The sequence below is a fragment of the Varroa destructor genome, unplaced genomic scaffold (genome assembly GCF_002443255.2).
Source record: "Varroa destructor unplaced genomic scaffold, Vdes_3.0 BEIS01000005.1, whole genome shotgun sequence".
Classification (NCBI taxonomy): Eukaryota; Metazoa; Arthropoda; class Arachnida; order Mesostigmata; family Varroidae; genus Varroa; species Varroa destructor.
Genome location: NW_019211458.1, coordinates 14,354,965 through 14,380,894, shown reverse-complemented (window position 1 = coordinate 14,380,894; position 25,930 = coordinate 14,354,965). Strand labels below are relative to the sequence as shown.

The following is a 25,930-nucleotide window of genomic DNA, read 5'->3' as shown; positions in this document are numbered from 1 at the left end:
GATGAACATACCCATAATTGTAGAATTTATTTGTATATATCTCGCTCGGTTTTTCGTTAAATATGGTGCAATTATGACGGAAAGCATAATGGTACAACCATCATCAAAAGTTAATGCAGTTCGATTAATCTTCGACAGCTTCTGATCTATATTGAAAATTATTTCGTACTGAATACATGACGTTGCGGCTACATTTATAATTATTCGTTTGATCTATATGAAAATATTTGAGGATTTCAATATAATTGTTCTATAGTTTTCAATTAACTTGCATATTTACATTATTAAATTAAATTAAAAGGTAGCGGAGGTAAACGTATTTTCGTTGCAAGATGGATGAATTTTTCTTAATATGAAAACAGACAATTTGATCTCTCGAAGTGATTTGTTTGCGTGTAAAGACAAGTCGTAAGAGCAGGCAGTATTTTTATAGTCGAAATGAACGTATTCCAAAAGTAATGCAATAGCATTAACACATTTAGGAACAATGATTATTTTATTTTTGTCTTATGAAATCTGTCTGTGCGCCTAAGTGCGTGTCTTATTGAATGCACTGAACTTTCTACTAGATTCCGATGATTGATACGTGTTGGTAAAGCAGTTGACGGAACTTTCAGTTGACACACACGGACAACACTCTACCAGAGCTTACTTGGCGAAATAAATAGCTTTAGATCCTTGAATGATTCACGATACGATACAATCATATTAATGCTTAGCTGGTTGAAATACAAGACTTCGTTATGATTCAATATTATTGTCATCATTTAATATCATTTTTATTAATTATTTTCATTAATAAACGTGATCACAGCGTTCAGATGCGCACGCACACACTTATACACACACAACAAACTGATTAATTATAAAAATAATAATTTCGTTCCACCAGTTGCTGTTGAGCAACGTTACTTTGCCCTATTGCTTCATCGACTGAAGATGGCTTAAAAAAGGGTCAAGTGGCTATTATTGAAAGTATATATGTCACTTTATAGGTAGTTTTACTTTATAGATAGGTAAGTTTTACTTAGCTCTTTGCAAGATTTAGTCTTCCCTAATTCGCTATTTTCAATTTAGGTAGTTTTCTCATCGTTTACTCGTCTCCCCCATCCCCTAAAACAAATGCTAAACATAGACTATTTATTCATTTTACTATACATAGCCCTCTAATCTTATCATTTTGAATGCCTGTATCCCTTAGATGTTCTACTTACCGTTAATAATGCACCTGTATCTTTGGCGAGTTTAGTCGCCAGCCATTCCTCGAAAAGGCATTAGTTGATTTTCTGCCAGGGATCACAAGATACCTGGTAGGATAAACTTTTTCTACAAGATATTTATATTCAAAGTCGTCACAGTTTACTATTAAACTGCAAGCCCTCCCATTACGGCTTCGGCTTGGGTTGAAATTATTTTATTATGAGTGTTACGTAGCCTTGTAGCCCCCTATGCGGTACAGTAATTGTCTAATAATTTACGTCCAAGTTGAAGTTACGTGATGGTACTTAGTTTGACTATTTATTTTCTAGTCTAGCTTTCATTCTGGTCCCAATATGCGCACTACAAGATACAAGATAGTGAAATACAACACTCGGTATTGTGAAGTATTGCGCTGCGTACAACGTCATACGTTTTTTCTTATTCATCCTTCTAGTATTACAGCCTAGGACAAGACTGTTTACTGACTCAAGCATTTGGAAGTACTATAGATATTCTCTACAGTATTTCAGCTCTTTCAACCTTGTTCCTGTAACGCATTGTGTTATCAATGACAACAAAAAAGGACCTTGATGTATTATTTCCGCGCCACATCTGTACATTGAATTCTCGCAGTCATTTGTTGTTGCGATGAGTTTTCGACCTATTATGTACCAAGAAAATCAAGGAGCCCTCCACGCTCACAATTCTACAGTTCAGGAACATATTTTCCGTGTTTTTTTCTTGCCCTTCACCTGCTTCAGATGTTCCACAGCTTGAAGTCACCTAATTTCCTGACCCACCTGACCCCTCCGCGACGAGTTCGTGGTTCAGGTGTGTCGAATGGTTTCCCCTTTTAGCAGATCCTAAGCGTTCACAAAAATGTCGTCAAATACTTGAAACGACGTGTATTTGAAGGGTCCGATCTTGGCCACCATTATATCGTTGGTTAATTATTTTTATTTTCATAATAAGCCTCATATTAAACCTATTAAGAAAATAAAAATAAGCACTATAATAGTACAATCATTACAAAACCAAATACTTAGTTTTGTAAGCGGATCATTGAGCAAAAAACTTATTTTGTGCTTAACCTCGGTACTGTTAATTAGACCTTTCACGTCTAAGCCATACAACCATCTCAAACTGCCACTATAAAAGGTATAAGTAAATTTGTTTGGAAAAAATGGATCTAGAATAAGGGGGGATTGAGATGACTTGTGAATTTCGCTGTTGCGCCACCGCCGCGCAAATGCATAAAAGAGTGGATAAACTGTAGTAACTCGTTGTTGGTTTCGGGAGCCTTCAGGTTGTCGGTACATCCCCGACTTATTAATGCATAGGGTTGATAATGCGGCCTCGTTGTTCGGCATACAGCTTTGCGTTGGATACCAACTGCTTAGCTCCAGACGTCAGTGCAGTAACGGCGCTGTGATTCCATCTTTTTCAAATATTTTTCGGCATCGGCGGAGCTCATACCGCCTTTCTCTCGCAACGTTTTTAGTACGATCTGGTAGACATCGCGTGCCATTGTACGAGCATCACCGCACACGTAAAAATGACCTCCCTTAACTCCGATGACGTCCCACACTAGGTCCATTTCCTTGGCGAGCAGATGCGTCACGTAGATCTAGAATAACCATATTTCAGACAATTCTTATTCGTGGCGTTACAATGAGCGAAGTAGTTGGCTGTGTGTGACTGAATTATTATCGTTCTGATTGTGATGACTTGTCGCAACAAGCACTTAATCGAATCAATGAATTACTGAAAAATGTAAAAATGTAAACGATTGTGTGTTTTACATATTCTAATGTGTAAATGGCCGCACTGATCCAGGCACACCGTTTCTTTAGCTACAATTTAAATTCTGAATGGCACTATAAACATTGTGGATAAACGCAGTACGAGTCCAGAGGGTTTCCGGAATCATAGAACACATAATTAAGTATAATTGTTTAACCAATCGTGTCGGAGCGCAGCAGATTTCTGAAAAGACGAAGATCTAGGCAACGCACCTTGTGCTCCTGTTCACGGCTGAACGCGACATACATTTTGCAGGTGCCATCAGCAACAAAAGCGTTAAGCTCTTCGGGGTACAAGAAGTCTTCGTTTCTCTTACGGCAACCATAGAACAGGTGACTTTCTCCAACCTGTTTGTTTTCTACGACGCGTTGGTGTTGACGTTCTTGCAAGAAGCCACGGAACGGAGCTAGGCCAGTTCCCGGACCCACCATGATAATTGGTGCCTAAAGGAAATAACTGAAAATTAAAGGCCCGGCGTGGAACGACACTGGTACGAGCATGCACTGGAGAGAAAGCGGTCGGTTTAGATTTAATTATCGTGAAAATAATGTTCTTATCTGTAAACAAATAGTTTTATCTCTGGTGGGAAATTGCACAATGCTTACTGTGGGCCGCGTCGGAAGCTTGAATTGGGATCGTCTAACAAAAATTGGCAGACGCGTTTTCAGGTTGGTGATGGCCATTTGCCCAGTGGCGACACCAGTGATATGCCGATTCGTCGGCGTCGTGTAGTCGACCTGATGGCAATTGAGAGAAACAATATAAATATTAATACTTGTACAGGTAACTATTTACAAGGCTTAGGTTTAAATTTTAATTGGAACTAATCAATACGGAGTAAAGTTAATATTAAGCGCCAGCCTAGTTATAGGTGCTGTAGTCCCATATAGCTTTACTTGTGATTCAGCTAGAGACAACAGTGCTATTCCGTTTTAGTACTGGTACCCTAAAAATATCCTTTGTTAACAAAAACATGATTATTTGCTTATAATTAAAGCCTGACATACACACAGGTTATGCATATTATTATGGTAGTAGAATACTACAATCACTTGTGTTATTTTTACTGTTTTCTTTGTACCTTGACGGCAGTGATATGAATGCGTTCGGAGAAGACCTTCGATGACGATGAGATGGAATAGTACCTAAACAGATTACAAAATCGATAGCAAGATAACGCTGTTTACATGAAATGCTCAGGACGAATCTCGAATTCTGTATTTAATACACATATTACAAATGGCCAGATAACTCAGTTTTTTTGTTTCAATCTACCCTCCCGTAGTCCAGCGAATAGGAGTTCCGCTGATGTTATATGAACGTATCCTGTCAAAAGGTACCTACTAAACGAACGTTGTTAGACATAGTACAGACATATTATTTTATGCCTACACTTTTTTCGACTTAACGATCACCTTGGCTGCAGACGCGGCATGAACTCAAGCATGAGATCGAGCGGAGGTTTGCACGAAGGTAAATCTTCCAGGATGTGCACAATAGAACGACACGCTTCCTGTACCCACTTAGCGTATTCGGCCTTGCCTTCAGCACTTGACGAAGACATTAGCTGCAAAACGAGTGATTCTGATTATACTGAGCATATTTATTCTCTGTGTTTATTTTCAAACGTTTAGTAAAACGTCTCGTTGCCGAATCGGGCATCCAGCTGGCGCACGAGTCATTACAGTGCCCCCACTTACTACGAGAATACAAAACATATCCCTATATGTTCGTGACGTCGATAAATTTCTCCTCATATTGACATCGTCTAAAAGCATATGTCGGTGTCACGCATTCGGAGCTATGATATTCAGAGAAGCTAATTTGCGTTCAAAAAGACTTCGCAGAGAAAGTTAGTGTTAACCATCATCACTATAAAAATAAACATTCACATCTCCGATATCGTTTCTGACGTTTGACTCACTTTGTTTGTGAATAGTAACTTTTACCAGGATAGAATAACCCAGTGTCCACTGGGGTAAAGAGAGCCTCGAACACTGAGCTCAATAGGCAAACCATGACGTTTGAACTAAGGCACAATGGGAAAAACAAACCACAGTGGCGACAAGGTCAAAGGGACGTTCAGAGAATTTCACAGGCAGGTGAATATGTGATCAGGCTTTTTTTTTTCGGTCGTTTGAACCTCCTGAAAAAGTAACTATATTCGCTTTCAGGGGCGCACATATTCACGTGAGCAGGTGACAGACCATCACCTTGAGCAATCAACATTCAGTTCTATACTAACTCATGCCGCCACTCGCAAGTCACTGATGTGTTTAGGTCACTTTGTCAAATAGGTAAACGTACCAAAGTCATCCTGTTTATTCACATAAATAGGTATGTCAGCTAAAATTTGAATTTGTCTCTAAAGATGCGAAGAGTTGGCGAGTTATTTCTTTCCAATGGCGGGGCATGTTGTTTCTTTACCTTGAGTTTAGCTTTGTCGACCTCGTCCGAGCAGTACTCCGATAACTCTTTGAGTACGTGTGTACGCGGAGCTGTACAAATATCCACGTAGTGGCTAAGAGCAGTCCTGTATGAACAAGGACAAGGGAAGGGATGCTTCTTTGAGCTGTCCTCGTCCGTATTGCGCAAAGTGATAACCTATTGATTGATCACCGCCATCGGGGCAACAGCAAATGGAAATCGATAACAAATACATATAGTTACCCATATCATACTGTATCTGCGAGACCTTCAACGAACATTCAGCAGCTTATGCTGTTCGAAAGGCTATGCCGAAACGCAAATTACTAAGCACATTACAAGATCTATCTTCAATAATGCCACTTGGTGTAGTACACGCTAGGAGCTATAAGAAAGTCCGTTCTTGCAGTGGAATCTATCTCTAATCTGTATTATACTATATTATACTGACGACTTACCTGATCGAGGTCCACATTGAGCAGTTTCCCCAGCTCTTCCACGAGAGCGCTGTCGTTCGTCGGATAGAAGCCCATATGGTCACCAGTTTCATAGCGCATCTTCGAACCAACTATGTCGAATTCCATATGAAGGCACGACCGTTCGCTATTATACAGATCACGTTTCTCAACCACTTCTGCTAGATACGGGTTTTTCAGGTCGAAAGGCCTGTCGGTAATATTTTTTCTTAGTTTCAACTTACAAAAAGATGCTCAAAGCAATGACCTTGCTTTGAAATGTATTCCGGTTTGTAGCCAGTATTATTATTATTGTTATTCGCTCTTGACCATAAGTACTGTAACTTCTAGTATTTTAGCATCTGAATTAAAGCCAAGCACGACTAGGAAAGGCTCAAAAAATAAGAAACTGAACAAAGAGAGTAAATATTTAACTCACGGTCGCTGATTAGTGAATTGAGTAAGTCGAGCCACTTCCCCATGGTAAATTTTGTCTTCTGGCAAAGAGCCTTTTTCGTGAACGATTAGTTGATACTGGCGCATGTTCAAATCAGAGGCTGAAACCTGCCACAGCAACATGTGATTAGCGCTTTTAAAATCACGTCATCCTTTACAATAGAATGCTGATAGCTTTCAACGGCTACAAGTGCTATTTTGCCCCGAACAAACGGTCTGTCCTTAAATGTTTCTGTTGTCATGTGTCTAGGCTTTGTATTTAGTGTCTTGTACCGTACTAATAAATCTAGTGAAGCTTTTTACGATAACTGAAGCAATTACCTCAAGTCCGAATTGTTCGCAAACAGAAGCCCAGAAATCGTCCTTCCACGTAATGAAGTCCTCTTCAATATTGGCGTCGTCATCACCTTCTCCAAGTGCAAACACCCTGAAGCACAGCGGACCGATAACATAATGTTCCTAAACTCTTTGAAATCACTTATGAACATCCTACTGAAGCCTCCCAATGAATAATTAATATTAGTCTATGTAGAAATACGACGCTGGTAAATAAATATTTATTATTGTTAGCGTTTTGTTCTCATCACAGCTTTCTCTCACTTTATTCCTGAACATCACATAGATCTGTAACCCTTTTCCAAATTGTGCTTTTAGCAATTCGCTTATTAGGGGGAGTTGTGTTTTCGTGAGTTGTGGAAAACACTTCGTACATTTTACATTCTTTGGTGCATGCTTCCTGAATGGTGGTTAAGCTCGAGCTCAGGCGGCAAAAGTAGACCTTTTTAAATGGCAAACAGCGATACGTAATGCTCGTCAAAAACCATCTTTCAAAGTAACTTAAGCAACATTCCTTGCTAACTTAATTTCCATGGTGTGTTTACCTGTAAGCGCCGAGTTGCTCAAGCCTCGAGTCCACATATCGTCCCATAGCATTGTAGTGTTCGTAAGTTTTGTTACCGAGGGCAAATACAGCATAGTTAAGGCCTGGCAAGTTAACAGAGCCTTCTTGCAGCCACTGATAGAATTCTTGACAATTATCTGTGGGGTCTCCCTCACCGTAAGTAGCCATACAGAAGATCGCCAGATGGTTGGAGATAGTTTTGAGTTCTTGCAGCTCCTCCTGCAAGATAGATGTCGATGTATTATTGTAAGCTCGCGTTCTAGCTTGCTATTGTGATACTGGTTTATCAACAAACGTCGTTTTATGAGGCATTAAAATAGGTAAAATCGAGGTCGCAAGTAAGCCCAACTAAACCAGACATTAAGTTGAACGGATAAGCCAATTTGTACTTAGTACTTCCTTTTTGACTGAGTTAAAAGTAACTACAGAAACTTTGTTTAGGTTGTTTTTCGTGCACATCAGGAAACGTACCATTTCGCACTCCTCCGGATCAGCGACCATTGCTTTGAGTCCGTAACGAACTGCCTCTTTAGCAAGACGTGCCGCAAACTCTTCGGCAGTTCCGGTCTGCGAACCGTAGAATACAACCACGTTACGTCCATGAGCTCTCATCTTTGAGATGAAGCTGCCACTGCTCCGCTCGCGGTTCATAGAACCTCTACAGTGATTACCAAAGCGAATATTTTGTATCAAGAATAAAACTCATTTAGATAATACGAATAATCGTGCTATATCTGTCACCTTGCATATGCGATTGTGTAATAATTATCGTGACAAACGCCACGACGTTATATTGAATACCATTGCTTTTGGATTATATTTTCTACAAAAAGAGCATTTACATCATCCAGATTTTTCACCTGTTTGAGAAGGACATCCCAAGACCTAGCCACAGCTGACCACCTTCAACAATAATTGAACAAATAGGGCTTTTCGCCTTTGTTATACGGAAGACCCTTGCACATACTATTAAAGCAGCGAAATTCGAGTTTGAAGGGTTCTTCTGTGTCTTCACACAAACGTACTACATCTACACTATTATTATCACAAAATATGTATGTGCACATATTCTGCAATGACGTCGGGTTCCTGAGCAGATATGGAGACCGTATATTACTTTTGGCAATGGTCTCAGGATGTGTTGGATACCAATACAACATCAATTTGTTACAGCGATGAACGAAAACCAAAATGACAATGTGAGTGGTGCTTGAACTATTGAGTCTCCAGTTTGCTGGGCCAGAAATCTATGCGTAAACATATGTGATGCGTTATGTGAAATAATCCTAGTGCAGTGCTCATCCATAAACATACTCAATATAGTCACAGATGGTACCACAAAACGCGGTTGTGAATGATGTAGTTCTAATCCGAGTGATACGTACTCGATGGAGAAGCTTTTGATGGCGGCCGCATCAAACGATGATGACAAGTCATCTTTTTTCCGAAGGAAAAACCACCAGTAAGCGGCTCCGACGAGTGTTGCCAGTATAGCGACATCCACAGCTCCTACTAACAATACCGAAGTTTCAACAGCTGCCTCGGCTGCTCCAGCTGCCGGATCTGACATTGTTATGGATAAGTGGATAGGTGATAGTTGGAAATGGGCTGTCTATAATCGGATCAACGGGATGCCTCGGGTCTACTTTGCACAGCGCAGGCTGACGATACTTATGAGGTACGGTGCCGGGTAATCCGGTAATATTAAAATTACATGAACGAATTCTCGATGATCCGGACTGGCGTGCTCTCCGACACCGCGAACCGATCTGTCTGATAACTGAAATTATTCATCAGGCATAACAAACGCAGGGTAACAAAGCTGAATTGTTAATTTTCACCTCTGTGGTTGTACCGTTTCACATATTTGTTCGGGCATCGTACACTGTTCCTAGATTAGATTGACAGAAACTTGTTTATATGACCTAGATGACCAGTAAAAATGATAGATAACGTAATTCTCAACATAAGCTTCGGAAGGCAATTGACGTCACGTACGACACATAGCCAAGGTCGTTAGGCTCTTATCTTTATTCGAAACCGTTTACCCATTACTACCAATTTTAGACTCTAGCGGCTGGTTTATGAGTGGTACGAAAGATTAATCCGCTTTGCAGCAATAGTACCCCAAGCTAAAATATGCATTCCATGCGTATCATTGCGTTTCACGTATCCAAAATCTAAACTCAGTAGATAACAACCGTTTCAGGCTAGCACAGAAGCCCATCTTCGTCCCCAACTTACGAATTTAGTGGTAGCGCGTAAAAAGCACAAACTGTACAAGTTACGAAGCTCTCATCCTCTTGTAATTGCTATGCCTAAAGTTATCGCGTGTTCTAAACTTAATGAAATCATTACTCCAGACATTTGTTTAACCAGTCATTGCACTCGCATTGTCGGGCGTTATCACTCAAATCCTTTCTGCGAGTAGGGGCAGGACCACCCCAAGCGTTTGGTTCCTGCTAAGAGTCTGCGTTTGCTTCTTTTTGTTATTATTTTTATATGCATTGCACATCATTATCTCCCATATTAAAAAAATATACAACTCTATTAACCTTTGAAATGGGAGTACCGGGAAAATGGTGTGGACATTGTTGCCACTTATTCGAGATACATAACATATAAGCTTGAAAAAATTGTTGGTAGGTCATTATTATTAGAAACGTAAATCCTCTACTTACGTACACTTCAACAAAATTAGTTGTCATTGCCCTATTTCATAATTATCTATATATTTAGTACTTAGCTCAAGTTTGAAGAGCTAGCTTCAAGTTCCACATACGTATAACTATTCTCTGTCATACACTGTTATGCTTCACGATTTTCGTCTGCACGGGCATTTGCTTGTTTGTAGCTGAACGAACTTTTCTTATGGGCAAGGAGCGCGTCGTTGGCAATGCATGATCATGTTCGTCTGATTATTACAGTGATCATGTTCACTTCTCATACAGTAAGCGGGTGTTCTAGATTCAGGAAAATTCGTTGAAATGGATTTTCAACAGATGACCAACTGCCCGGCTTAATTTCTGCCGTGAGAAAAATCAAATGCATAATTAGGAAGTGGCCCATGTGGCGAGGACTATGCACGCTCACTGGAAAGAAATTAAAAATATATACCAAAAATCTTGAGACACATATTTATATACCTAAATTTAACAGCAACTTGTTTAGGTAGATAGCGTCACATTCTTCTCTAAAATATCAATAGTTTTATTGATATTGAATGAAAAACAGAAGATATCGCTCAATGTGTTACTCAATTCAAGCAGCGCGCATACATTGTGATAATATTTTCAACTAATGATTGATGCTGATGAGCTAGTAACACTTGTTTCTGACAACAAGAACTATAATTTCCTTTACATTCGGCGACTTGAGGAAATTAGTCTTCACTGATAAGTGCATAATTGACAGAGATTATATATGCCCAATAAATCGACGTGTTCAGAATTTTTTTATACACCGAAAAAAGAAAAAATTATTAAAATCCCACGAGACGTTTTTAATATTTTGCTTTATAAACGCTCGAAGGCTTCGACTATTGACCATTCTATTCTACAAGTGAACCGACAACGATCCCATAAATGATGTCACATATTCGTCTGTTCTTACGGCAAGGCTGCGAGAACTTGAACGACAGTTCCGTTTAACACAAAAATTAACAGAAGCAAACTATAGGAGTCTATAGATATCTATACCTATCTACATATAAGAATAGATACAGCATGCTTATGAAACGTCCGCTGCCTTATGACAAAACGAAGCGAGTACAAACAGCCATGTGTATAATTGACTTGTGGGGTGACACGCGAAAATTCTACTATTATTTACAGTTTTTTTTGCATTCACAGCCGAATTTGTCGCCGGAATGTCGTTATACCATCAACGGAGTTTCGTTGTATCAGAGCAATACTGAAATCGGCAAAGCCGTCCTTGCTACTCCTACATTTCATGAACTGCTCTATGTTTGTCTTTCTTTGAAATGGTGGCAACGTCAGTATAATGCTGGGAGCCCAACCTTGTCCTGGATAACGCCAATTTCACACGAACTCGCTAAATGATATCATCTGCCTGTCACCTCGTTTATTTGTTTTTCGCTTACAATTACCTCACAGTGCAGAAGTCAGTTCGAGCACTTCGTTACGATCAATATTGTTCAAAAATCGAAGAAATCGTACCATAGATCCCTGCGAGTGAATGTACCGCGCCGCGCCGTGCCGCGTCCCTCCGCTACCGTCTCACTTCCCGAAATGGGCAAGTGTCAAAAGCGGGAGGTGATCAAAACGTGACGGTGATAATGGTGCTATCTAAAAACCCCTTATAACAAACGAATATCCAACGAATACATAAAGGAACGTTTGTAGGCTCGCCTATCGCCCTTCCATTGACTTCCGGCGTCATCCATGATATTCAACAGCTGACAGGCTGAGCAAGTGCGCAGTACATCACGCGTCTTCGTATAAATAAAGATAACTTTGACTTGGGAAGGGACAATGGGTACCGAAACCGAGAAATAGCCATAAGATCGGTCGCTCTTCTGTGTCGAGAGATGGGCCAAAAAGTCTCCGTGCAATGTTCAGCTCGACTAAGGGTATGATTGCCATTTGGTTCCGCTAAGCGTGCGTGATGGCTGTCTATTTGCTGCACTAAGCTCGTTATATAGACGTGGCATTATCGTTACTGAGCCTTCGGGTACTTATCAGGATCCGTTGACCTTGACGCTCCACACGGAGAAAGCCCACAGGGAAAATAATTTGACAGTTCTGTACTTCGATGAATAAGGCATCGCCTTTTGAACGCTTGTCGATGATCCCTTGGTAAGCGGAAAGCAATTACTTTACAGCGACAGCTTTACTGTCGCCGCATCGCTTTCGATTGCCACGTAATGGACTCTTGCGGTGGACAAAGTATCACAAAGTTATTTAGAAAAGTGTAGCAGTAGAAAAATTGATTCTGGAAAATCGGTTTATTAACTAAGAATATTTGTACAAGAAAACTCCAAATGTCATGATGGCAAAAACGGGAAAGATGCATTGGTGGGTAGTTCAAGATACTCACTGGAAATCCTTGCTCTCAACGGTAGGTTACCGTAGTTGGCCTTGAGTGTCATTCTACCATGACGACAATGCAAATTTACTTTATCATCTGTCATGGTAACGGAATACACAGGTTTATATCATTATTGCGTATGCCGGTGATGGCTGAAGAGTTAAAAATTATAAGCCAATTTTGCGTTCGAATTTTCTCATTCACTCAAAATATTTTTAGCGAAGTCTTTTTCGCAGAAGAACAAATAGCCACAATGAAGGAGAACGCATTTCATTCGTTTTCATCTGTAGCGTCGTGAACAAAAGTGTTCCTCTTATAACTACGTACGGCCTCTGCAGAACCGATTCTAGGCTATTTAAATTTGATTCCCACTTTAACCTTAGCAATGTTGCTCAGATAATATAAATGAATGAATATGAGAGTAACGATTTTGTCCTTCGTTTGTTTCTATGGTGATGTATGTATTGAGTTGCTGCAGAAACTTGTGTGCCATATCTGGTTAAAAATTCCGAGCGTTATTCGTAGGCTATATTTGATCTAACGAAAACCTACGCAACATTCGATTCCTGTTAATGCTATTCAAGTTTCGCAAATACTAGCTTCAGCGGGTAACTATCACGTGTTTGATGAATCCTATGGGTCATGCCAGGAGAACACACGGTTCATTCAGGCATAGAGAGCAATATCCTATTGGATGCGCTGACCCAAATTCAATCAAATTTACACCCGGATAGTCCTGTTCTGAACCTTTCAGCGCCAGATGACCTGCTTCTCTATCTCAGTGCTCTATAACAATATATATGGAGCAATTTCATTGGAAGAGTACATGCCACTACCGACGCAAACACTTACTTCCAATCCCGCAGTCCTATTTCTAATCAGAAATCAATTAAGGCGAGAGACTAAAGAAGTAAAATAATTCTGAATGCGCATTATTAGACCTCGAACTCATTATAATAGCAGAAGATCACAGAAAAGAGCTTTCGACAATTTTCAGCCGTGCAAATAGTAAACAATTATACAAAATGCTAACCTTTATTATCGAGCATCAACAGGTATTCAAAGTAATTAACGCGACCCCGGTAATTGCGACCCCGTTTTGTCCCATTTTTAAACGATTCTTCAACGATCTTTGTGAATCTATTTCACCACTGCTTAACACTTGACCTGGTCAGTACAACTTTACTGTCTTATAGTGATCTGAGATGATCAAGCCCTTAAGACACGAGTAGCCAAGGACAAGAGGAGGAGAGAATTAAGTGGTCAGCTCGTTTCTAACGCTATCCCTGTCTGTGTCCTTGTTGCAAGCAATAATCATACTTTAATCCATCTATTCGTGAGTCTCTGTATTGTAATGCTAGCAATAGGCAGACAATACCATATATATAGGGGCTGCATTGGACTGCAGCCGGAAGATATATGGTAAACGGTTAGAAAGAAAGAGTAACACTGAGTGAGAAGAGAGCAACTGAGTTAACCACATGCGTCATGCCATTACAATGAACTGACCGCAATCTATTAATGGGAAATGAACGGCGAAGCGGAGAAATTGGTCCTGATTTACTACGACGACGGGGATACACATTATATGCGAGCACATGTAGACGGCAGAAAAAGCTGCATTGGAGACCCGCCAACCTGGTAGTACTGTTCTACAAACGAGTGTAATGACAACGGCGGTAACAACTGTACTCTGATGGCGCCATTCCGCTCCTGATCTGTGTAAATATTGTACACGAGTCGACTCGTCGTATCCTGGCCATTCGAGGGAGGCTTGCGTCACCGTTGTGAGAGATAAATAGAACATTTGTTTCATAAGTGAATTGAATTTCTATAGTTCTAATTTGAACAGGGTGTCTCTAACAGCTTACGACGGAACAGGACCGTCATCGTGCCAGATAACTGTTTCCATAAGAACCATACAGGTCAGCATGAAGATTCTGTCAAAAAGTAACTAAGCCAGATCTGTTGCCTCGATTCAAACTTAGCAAATGACCAATGTAGCTGAAACTTTCGCCATATTTACAAAAATATGACTCAGAACTTTGCCTCGTAATAATAGTATAATTTTTCAATTGCGTTAGGGTAGACTAGAGCAATTATGTCTCCAGTCTCTAAAATTAAGATGACAAATATTACTGTTATTGTTAGAACGCATCATTTTAATAATTCGAGCGTAACAAAGTTAACAACTGACTCTATGGAGTACAGATAATTCCACCGCAGCGGCCGTTAGCACCACCATGAACACACAGCCACGCAAACCATGCGAACCGTAAGGAATAAAAGTCAATCTTGGCTTTTGTCTCCTAGTGGCTTTTATAAGCCAGTTATAAAACAACCACTCGTCCTTTGTTCTCCATTAGGCTCGAAATAAGGGCGATACGAATTGCTACGTGCGGCACAAAACCTTTGCGTCTATCCGTGTTGAATCTACATCCGTAGAAGTAGTGACACGCACTACACGTCATCCGCTATAGCTTCAGTGACTTGAGTTAGCAGTATCAACTGTTCCGATGCTTTTCCGATGATCATTTTTCTTTCTGACTCTAGTAGTATCGTGTACGTATCAAAGAACTGCTCATCTCCGCGCCATCATAGCGTCCTAGCGGCACTCAAAAAGTTAAATCAGTCGAACGAATAAGAGAGAGGACGGCCAAGGACACTTGTTGTTATATGAATCGCATGACTTGCAACTACAACAGCTTGTAACTGCGTAGTCATAACAACAAACGTAGTTAAATCGGCTAGTAATTGGTGATAACCTGCTGGGTAGCGGCACCAAAAATCCCTGCCGTTTCAACACACCTCTAATACCCGATCTCTCTTTGCCAATGACTCAGGCTTAGATTACATCAAGTAATAGACACTGGCGTCTCTCGGGCGACTTGTTTCAAAGTTGGCGGTTATATCATGAATTGGCAAGGTCTAATGAGAACTGGCCACTGGAGAACGTAAGCTGCACAAGCACACTGAAATAGTACAGTTAGATAAGGCTGAAAGAGAGATCGACACAAATCGGCCAGTTTTTTTTTAAATAAAAAATTTCTCCAGTAGTTCCATAATAATCATTTATTGCATAAGTATATGTGTCAAAATAAAAGCTTCTATGAGCAGGCTTAACGAACAGGATTTCAACTATAAAGTGGTGCTTCCCCTTACAAATGAATCGCAACTAGTATTTGAAAAAGATTTTGTGTTATAGCATCAACACTTATCACGCATCAATAAAAGCATCAGTACGATAACAAAACAATCTTCAGAAATAAAAATTCAAGTCAGCTGCTACGAAAAGTCGACGAAAACATCGTTGAAAAAAGAAAACAACACGATATAACATGACAGAGACTTAATATGCGCTATTATGCTCAAGTACGAGTAGGAGGTTTGGTTAGACTTTAAATCCGAGAGGTTACTTTTGGATAACACTTTCAATCGAATTAGGCGTCAAGGTTCCTTTATCTTCAGTTATGTGGTCTGAACTTAGGTCAGAATTACATATAGATCTATTGGTAAGAACCTCAAGAAAATACACACACTTTACCACAGCAGTGAAAATATATTTTTCAGCATTTCAATTTCAAAGATCTTCGTTTCCCTCCAGAGATGATCTACATCGGAGCACTTGCACACGCCTTTAATTAGGAGGCTAGCATTATTAATCAAAGAAACAATAAATTAATTAGAAGATTTCGAAAGCTATTCTTGTACCAACTCGAATGTCGACTGAGCCGTAAGCGCAACAAACAAGCCCGAAAATTTGCTACTAAGCTCTTGTCTAGGCCAAAAATACTACACAAGACCAACACCAATCTAAAGCAGCAATTTAATTAACAATTCAGTGTCATCTAGACATACTGAATTACGGCTTATGTTTACGACCGCGATTGAGCGAAATGGCAGCACCCAGATATACGAATAAAATACGGCACCTAAACCGGTAAAGAAGTTGTTTTCTGGATGGTTTTAAAGACTGTATCTATTAGACTGTTACAGTCAATGAAATTGAATAACTTCTGAATTATAGGTCACTAGCAGAAACTTAAGTGGAAAGTACTCCAGTATTGCAGAAATTTACAAGTGAAACAACTAGAAGGAACTTTTTCCTCAAAGACCATAGTGTTGCGCTATTTTATCAAAAATTTGTAAAGATATGAAGTCTGAATATATTAAGCGAAAGCACGGTACGTGCAGCATGCAAACATTTCAACAACCGAGATTAGAGTGTTGAGGGAAACCCGAAAGTCATGAACACACTGTCGCCATGGAGGAGGCTTTTCACGAGAACAAAGTTTGAAGTTTAAGGGCGTTGTTGGCCAAAATTGGTAGCCTACATATTGCGTATTACAGAATCATAATCCAGATACTGAAAATGTGGAAACCGGAATCCCATGATGTGACTTCGGGCCAATTGGAAATTCGTATAATGTATTCCACATACAATTTGCAGGAACCTGCAGAACAGATTTTTGCAGTTAATAAAAAATCCACCTGAAGTGGTTTCCGTTATAGTCGAAGCATGGTTAAATTTACAGCGTCCTGCCGCAAAGGAATCAGATCAGATAAAAAAATGACATCGTCCTGGGGAGAAATCGAGTTCGGTGGCGGTGTCAAATAGAATCGGACAAAAGATGATGTTAGCACACGGATGAGTAGATGAAATGCTCGCCAAAAATTAAGCATACATACTATACTGCGTCCTAACTGGAGTTCTTCGAAAGACTCATGGACCATTAGAACGGCAGTCGAAAGCGCCCAGTCTGTTTACTTGCGACAACGTCAGATCTCATCAGCTTGCTCCTATTGTTTTCCGGATTGAGCAAAGGAATATCCAACAGTGACTTCAAGCTGCTTATTCTCCCGGTGCAAGTCCGTGTGATTACGGGGCCCTCTATGCTCTAAATTAGTATACAAGCATATGCCACTGTCGATATATATCGAGAAATCATTGATAGAGAAATAGAGAAAGGCATTGAGTATCAAACGGCGAACAATAAGCATACGGCTGCTCAAGAGTCTCCATAGCGCATACAAAAAAATAAATAAAGAATGGTATCTCTAACATATATGAAAAAATCTAATAACAAATTGTAGCCCAAATAGTTAAAAACTTATTTGATTTCGAAGTTCCGGAGAGCTTGTAATCGCCCATTAAATACATTTTTAATATAAACAACATTTTTGTGGATGCTAAGAATATCACGATCCATTGCGATCACACCTATAATTTGAGACCTAAAATAGTAACGAATTCTTCTTTTATATGTAAATAACGCTTTAATAGTAACTGTGCGGCAAGCGATACTGGTGGCTTTTAGGTGTCGTTAAAATGTGCCATACGCAAAACATTTTGGAGAATTAAATTCCAGTCTGATAATCGGCTAAAGGTCTTAAAAAGCAAGGGCTGAGAATAGCTAACATTTTTAAAGGGCACAAAAGGCCTAAAAAGTCACAAAAAAAACCAACTACTAGAGCTATTGATTTCTGGGTCAGAAATAAAAGTGTGCCATAGAGGATTTTCCAAACTATTTTGATGAACTTTCAAGCACTTTCCATCCAAACCCCATTGATTGATTTGCCAATTTGAGAATGGGCAACAATATATATCGTCGATTTCGACTAAAAAAAAGTTTTTGATCTTAATGAGATCTATCCAGTGCGTAGAAATTGGCTGACAGCTGGTCTCCGTTTAAATCTTAGAAACGACGCACTGCTACCCGCTGTGACGCATTTGTCGTTTCGTGCTAGAAAGTACTGACTTTTGTCTGGTACCTGGGATGGTTGATGAACGCATGACCATTATCATAAGCATCGCCTCAAAATTTGTCCTAATTTAAGTGCTGTACTCTGTACTTTTTGATTCAAAACCACTACTACCTGTTCCCTGATATGGGATAAATAGATGAATAGCGTATGTAGAGTCGAGTGCAGGAAACAAATTGAAGGACCGCGCAAACCCCCAAACTCCTAGACTGGGTGCTCCTTAAGTTCAGTTTATTAGCCTTTAACTAGTTTGGGAAACCTAAATAAATTAAGTCGATTTTCATCTCATAGTTTGCATTTTCACTGTTTACCATTAGGAATTAAGGACCTTAATGTTCCTCGTCAACTTGTACAAGCATAAGACAAAGGACCATATATATCCAGTACTCTTGATGCTAGTGCTTATAAACGATCGCTAACTGTAGCTACTCTTCATACGACAAAGAGCATCAATACTTAAACTGAATTCGTACAAGTGTCTTCAGACAAACTGTTGGAAGGAACGGCGGGTCAAAGCTCTAGCCATCGGATGTTTCAGAATAAAAATCTCGTAGCGGTATTACAACACTATTGTTTTTAATAAGTTGACATCTTTTTAATTTGTCTCAAATGTCCTTACACAGTCCTCGGAGAAACTCCAAAGAAGCTTCCTCAGAACTAAATACACGACAACAATTACTTCTTACGCTTGCGTCGGCATAAACAAAACTTGCAATATTTAAGACCATTCGTTGGAACCGATGCGTTATCGAAACGCTCTATTCTATTCAGTCATAATCACTGGTATCGTAGCTATTTGAAAAAAAGAAGATCAAGCACTGGTTCGTTAACGAGGCACCATTTGAGATGTTTGCGAACGTTGTTTCTCGTAAGGTGTTTCACTTTCTTCCAATAAACGGTTAAGGGCGCGCCGTGTATCCTACGCTAAATGGCTTCTAACATTAACTGTACTCTAGAAGATTAAATAGCATATAACATTAATCTGTGAGTATTCCGTATTATATTGGCTTGCTGCTATACGCGTCATATCAACAGACAACAATGGCCAGTATATTAGGAAATAACCTTGTTGCCTCGTCACGTTTTGATTTTTATTACTACTCCGCGTGTTGTTCGCGCTAATGACAAACGAAAACAATAAAAAAGCTTCGTATAGGGGATGCGCTAAACTACGTAATCATATTTCGAGGAAAACGTCGGTAAAATATTCTAAACCATATTTCTATATGGACGTACGCGCCTCAACCCATTATTTAGAGGAAGCCGTTCACACCATTTTCGATGGTCCACGATTTCAGTCTTGCCATCATTGAAGACACCAAACGTTTTTCGACTCGTTTTCTTCTCGATACATCTATTACTATTATTAGTATAATAATCAGATTAATCATTTCGCTTTGTGATCTTACTAAACTGTCGCACGTTCGGTCTTCAAGGTTGACTAATGCTATACATTTGCTTCTTATACGGGTCTCATTAGATCAAACGCTCAGCCTAATACTCGTTTATTATACGTTTTAGTTCGTACGGCTATTTCTAATAATCTGAAATCGATGGTCAACGTTTGTCCCCAGAAGTAAATATGAAGGAAAAATGGGAAAGAAGAAATGATAAGAATGTGATGGCAATCATTATGAGCATTAGTAGCATCTCTGTAAGATTGGCGTATGTCAATCGATGCTAGTTCCCGCTTTAATTCCCGGTGATTTGCTTGTCAGTCATCAACGATTGCGGTTCAGAAATGAACGATCGTCTAGTAAGGTCGAAAAACTAATGTACGTATATATAAACTAGATACGTATAAGCTAAGGTATCTATATATTTTTTTTTCTTCATTTAGCTTTTCGGTAGATTATTCCCTGGTAGAATCACTTTCGTCGCCCCTCAGTGTCATTGAATAACAACCACTGCTACCAGCACAAAACCCAGCCTGAACGCTAAAATCGCCACTGAGGTAGTTTTTGTGGACTGGTATATTAGAGAAAAGCCATGGGGGTCAAATTTTGGTACAAAGATATAAACAAGTAGACAAAAAAAAAAGATATATTTAAATACTTATAAATTAGGAAGGAAGCCTTGCCAATTTCGCTGATTGCCTATTCATCCGCAGGGCCGGAAGTTCCTCGTACGACTACGTCTGGCCACGCAATTTCTCTGCCTCGTTATACGTGTCCTTCGATGTTTCTCGTTTGTTACAATATGACGTTGACACTCCCATTTCACATGTGTGATATCTGCTACACGTTTTCAATAGAGATACGCGTTTGCCATGCAATATATCATGTAGTGCAGATCTTATAATAATTCTAATTAACATTACAATAATGATGTGATAAGCAATTAACAAATGGCTAACGGGACGCCACACCGTCTAACATATGTAAAACAAACACCATGCCGATGTATTATTCTGGTAAACGATAGTAACCCAAAGCACTTGCTCTATTTACTTGATTAGCAATGTGATCAATACACATCCTTATCGAAGCTAGCCAGCGAACACAACAAGTTCAACAACAAATTCAAAGTGATATATGTATGCACAGATAGTGAAACGTTGTTTCTAGATTCAAGTATTTTTTATGCCATTGCATACAAACATCTCGTAAGGCTTTGTAGCCAAGCCTCTCACAGAACGGGTGCCCGGCGATGATGACTGTTAAAATGTTTTTACACTCAATTTGTAAAGGAAAAATAAAATGCTGTATCGCGTAACGTGACATCACACGTCACCTCTTTCGGCTACGCTCGACAACCAAGAGCCTATTACTACAAGTAAAGGAAAAAAATTCTTGCATCGTATGTATCTGGTAAATTGCACGCCCATCTTTCTCTTAAAATGGATGACACTCTATTACATAATATTGAAGTTTGTACAGATAGAAGTCTACGAACATCTGCCCCTTGATCTCTTCACGGTTGCGCAACCTCCAGCACAATCTGAGGCCATTGAATCCATACCGATACCGTACCCTGTTCCGAGCTTACATCTCACACCTGTCAGTAGGTCCATTCATTTGCAAGAGACTTGCTTGAAATTTTACTTGAGCACAAGAATGCTGCTTTTCATAATAATAGGAATTCGACTTGAACAGGTTAATTCTAGGCTAGTTCTTAGATCTCATTGAGATCTAGGTACATGAAAAAGCGTTCGTCTACGACGAAGAGACAAAGCAAATTCGTCGGACACTGGTGGATCGATATGCTAGGAAGGCAGGCAATTTGAGACAGACTATTGACCGCCAACTAAATATTGTATTGCCGCCTACAGCAGACTACCAATGAGTTCTACCCCCAGCTGAAAGAGAAAAACAACGGGGGTACGGTTCAATACCGTTTCGTTAACCGTTAGAGTCGACTGTCCGGCAGGACTACAGTCAGGAGCGAGGAAGGAAATACCTCCAAATTGGGGATGCTTTTTGCGCTCTTAAATTGTTTGTTTAGAACTAGAGAAGTGGACATAGAGGACATTCTTTTGGGTTTTATAGCTGTTGACCCCTCTAAATTTAGAACGAACACTCTATACATTTGCATTTAGCACCAGTATTTACATTAAACCATGCCCGTAGATTATATATTTTTAATAGATATAAAGAGAAATCATATGGCGCGATGTAGTCTTCTAGGAAATACATCATTTGCTTTCTGCCTTGTTTTACCCATAAAATTAATGTTAGACTACCTAAGGCGGAATTGCTTACACCATAGCTGTGTGACGAAGATTAGCATTGACTTTTGGATATAATTCTACGTTAGCATAAATCTCAATGTTGCTGCTCTTTCCTGGCTCAAAAATGTGTTAATTTTCTTTTAGGTAATTTTTTTGGCGATATAAGTGTCTTTGGGGCCTCCTTGATGAAACAGTTCATTTCAGCAATTCATTACATTTTCTGAACTTATTGAAATCATCTAAAGGTAGTCGTGGGTTAGTAGACAGGGTATATATGCAGCAAAGATCGGACCAGCGATTGCATCAGTTTAGACAGCATTGGAGAGACAGGCCGATCTAACTTGTGGAGACAGAGCCTGTCTACTATATGTGAACGTATAAAATTTAACAAAACGTTTGTGTAGGCTCTTATCGACGTCACCCTCAGAAAACTTCACGGATTCAAACGAAACGGGAAAATTCTCTGACTGATAGAATCGAAATATCTAACAAACAATGGACAAAGTGGGCTGCATATTACATTTAGCTGGATAGAAACCCAGTAACGTAAAGCATCTAACAAAAGACAATAACTTAACTTCAGTTATATTCTAACGTCCTAACACATCCGGATGATGAGCTTAGTCATAGAACAAACGTAATTTGGAAGAAAATAAGAAGTTGCTTATCGCCTTTAATATGAGAGCTTGCAAAAATGAATGAGGTGATAAAAGATTAGTGAGCGATTGAGTGATTGGCTCTTGCTTCAACATTAGCTGCATACAAAACTGTCGTTTTCGCTAGGTACCACCAGTCCAACATATTGCGTCTTTCAGCTTTTGGATAACTCATCGCAGTTTTAGTTTGTTCATCTCAATGCGAGTATCTTCGCGCTCACTAAAAAAAGAGTGAGTTCATCATATGAGTAGATAGACCTATCGGCGTCTCAATGCATGCCTTATTCATCGTGAGAATTTTTTTTCTATTCCGGAGAATATTCCGCTTAGCATTTAACTTGTTTGCGTTAGGATTAAGAAAAAAAGCTCTATCACTTTCGAAAGTTTCTCTCGCTAATCTCCCCGTGTAACTTTGTAACAATTCTAGCCAAGATTTCTAAATCACATTTGAAACGGACTTGATATCGTCTATGACAGCTATTATATTTTTCGGCTTGACGTCCAAAAAAAGGTCGATACGCAGGCTAAACAAAGTATAAAAATCGTTACTGTATCTAGAAACGCATGATGAATTATTAACTACCTTGTCTATACTAACACGGACCATATTCGAAAATAATATCATCTAGCAAACTCAGCACGGACTGCCAACATCAAAACGTTTTTCCACATCACTTAAATCCTCACCTAATTCCAACAAACCTATTAACAATAAAATTTACTAACACAGATACACTCTTAGTCAGTTTGCTTGTCAGTCTTCGATCAAGTGCTTTTTCTGTCTGTATTGAATTAAATAACATACACTGATAACATACTGCGGTAAAATATGCATAGACGGAACGGTACACAGTATTACAAAACAGCACAAATAGTCATTTCGGCAATATTTTTCGTACAATGATGAAGATTATTATCATTTCTATTGTGTATGCGATAGTTGTATTGACAGTCATGAAGATGGAGGGCAGACATCGGAAGTAACGGGACGACAAAGAAAGAGTCGGTCAGCGTAAATTCGCCGCCAAATAAAAGCTAATCGCCAGAGAGCAACTCATGCCGACTCAATAAGGCAACGAGTGCTATATGCTCGTCTACTAAATAATGTGTACTAGGGAAAGCTAGTCGTAAGAGGAGACCTGGGTAAACGCTGCGACCGACGACGACGTCAGCTTTAATGTCTACCTGTCCCTTCTATAAAACGAGCCGATAGTAGTTCTACAACGAATCTGCACGATGACAGAACAACACTTTGTTCTGTGTGCAAATATATATATATATATTTTTTTTTTGGCCTTTATTACGGTAACATGGTGATAATGATCATAACAGTAGTAGCATTAGAACATATTAGGAAAACTTGTAGAAGTTGTTAACGAACAGATAGTAAGCATGCAAGCCGGTCTACCGTATGGCCCATACAGTAGATGGATGCTATATTGCTAATCTATTATTATTGTTATCGCTTCTACATTTACCAAATGGGGATCTTTGATAAACAGCTCACGATGTACATACGTGCAAAATATTGAACTGGATGCAGATTTGTTAGGTCAAATTGCAAATTACTGCTTATTTACAAAAACGGTCTACTTTCGTAGCTAACAATAAGCCAACTATACATGTTTATCTATCCGTGTTTTAATAAACTTAAGGCTGATAAGGGATAGCAGCAGTGAACGCCTGAAAACTGTTCTACTGATTGTAGATAATCGCATCAGCGAGCGCCTCGTTATTTTGTGAACAACGGAAACTTGAGTTTAAAGTAAATAGTTGTTTTTGTCAGGTTGCGTGACTCACTTGAACGATGCATTTGTAACGTCATGATCAAAAAAACGTCATGATGAAAAAAAAATATAGAAGCAATTCAATATCCTAAACAGATGGAATCCAGTTATCCCAAATGCGCCACTTTGCTCTCTAAAGCCAACGTTCATTCTATGTTTTTTTTCGAACGAAGCACAGCGCGATGGTTGGTCCCACCGTAATCGGTTGTCGCGTGAAAAGTACGAAATGCCGAAAATATGCTTAATTCGATCTTGCGGAAGCAGAAATTAACGAAACGTAAACAACTTTAATTGAACAATCGCTTCCTTCATGAGTTTCTTATATGAGCACATATATCAATTATTATTCAAAGGAAGACACGGGCGTCAATATGGACTATGTTCAGGTATCGATATGATAGCGTAGCACGAATAGGCACGTTTTGGTATTTAAAAGAATTATTGATTGTTATCTCATAACGCAGATTTGCACGCCAGCGGACAAAAGGCCACTCGGAAATAATTCACCCTGTTCTCTATACGGTTGCTTTGTATGTAGGATCTTAATCTATAGAATTTGCCTTTGTCAACTTGTTAATGGTATTGCTAATTCGGTTAGTTTAGTTGCTTAAAAGCGCATGCTGCCCTCACCTGGTGCTGCTCACGGTAGCTGTCTTATAGGCGCAAACTCCACGGTGATGATGTGAAGTATACACAATTCTAGTCTGCCGTCAGAAAGCACACATTTTTTCATTTGTGCCTAGATTATATTACGGTCTTATATCTTCTCATCGGAACTCCTCAATTTCAACACTGGTCTATCTGCGAAATTCCCGTACGTCCCGGAACTTGCAGATAATTAGTGGAGAGCCAGATACAAACAAAAGAGACTCCTTCCGTTGCCGTGGATGATTTCTTCATTCGGTTGGGAACATCACATGCGACAACACGCACAGACACATTGGGAAATCAAGGTATCGGTAATACTGGATTGCAGACCCGCTTGTCGTTCTCGTCGCGTTGCACCCACGTAGTTGGTGATACTTCGTTAATTCATTGAGTCTGTCCTGTTCCTTACCTGTCTCTCCCTCTTTTTTCTTGAAGCGGAGTAGCACGAGTGAAGGCAACGGGCAAACTCATTCACTCGTCACGAAGAACATAGCCGGCGATTCGAACGACAATCGAACTGTGCTAGAAGTCTCCGTTCCCTTTTTTTCTATTTCTCCTATTTTTTTTCTTCTGTGTTAATTGTTGCTCATAGATCAGCTCCGAGACACGGAGAAACACTCGCGCAAATTTGCCCTTTGCGGTATCGAGTCCACTACCGCTACTGCTTCGACGGATTTACAGCTGCCTTCTGATAGCACTATCCTATGGCCGAACTGCGTGTCGTTACACGCACTTTGTACTCGCCTCAAGCCACGCTCTCCCGTAGCAATCAGCAGTCTGCGGCTGTTAGGGAACGGACAGACAGACAAGCAGGTAGTTAGGGAGTCTTTTTCCCGTTGCTGCTGCTCCTGCTGCTGCCTGTTGTTCGTCGTTGCTTCGCTGTTGTTTCTTGCGGTGACAGGCCGTTTGGCCACCGACAGCAGCTGATGCGATGCGATAGTGGTGGTGGGCAGTGGTGGCGACAGAGGGCAGTAAGCACAACAAGCAGAACACCACCATCTACAGCTGGTGTTACCTGCAGCTCAAAAAGCACCACCAGCAGATTGACGACTACAGTGGTCGATGGAGCACCAGCAGGAGCGGTGGCAAAACAGCGGAGTGCAGAAGCGCAGACG

The 25,930-nt window shown here is 39.9% G+C and overlaps 1 protein-coding gene across 2 annotated transcripts; it reads right to left on the bottom strand.

Moving 5' to 3' along the window:
* Positions 1-747: 747 nt before the first annotated feature.
* Positions 748-25,930, bottom strand: Cpr (Cytochrome P450 reductase). 2 transcript variants are annotated; one of them, XM_022809649.2, is made up of 13 exons: positions 24,798-25,930; positions 8,628-9,022; positions 7,714-7,900; positions 7,223-7,461; positions 6,663-6,768; positions 6,325-6,449; positions 5,889-6,096; positions 5,431-5,607; positions 4,419-4,570; positions 4,085-4,148; positions 3,609-3,740; positions 3,216-3,446; positions 748-2,827 (listed from the first exon to the last, which is right to left on the bottom strand). In XM_022809649.2, exons 2-13 carry the CDS (start codon positions 8,810-8,812, stop codon positions 2,597-2,599), a joined length of 2,037 nt encoding a protein of 678 aa, XP_022665384.1. In that variant the 5' UTR covers positions 8,813-9,022; positions 24,798-25,930; the 3' UTR covers positions 748-2,596. The 2 variants fall into 2 exon arrangements, 1 of the variants encoding a protein (XP_022665384.1); XR_015327774.1 differs by having other exon boundaries at positions 2,686-2,827; positions 3,216-3,459.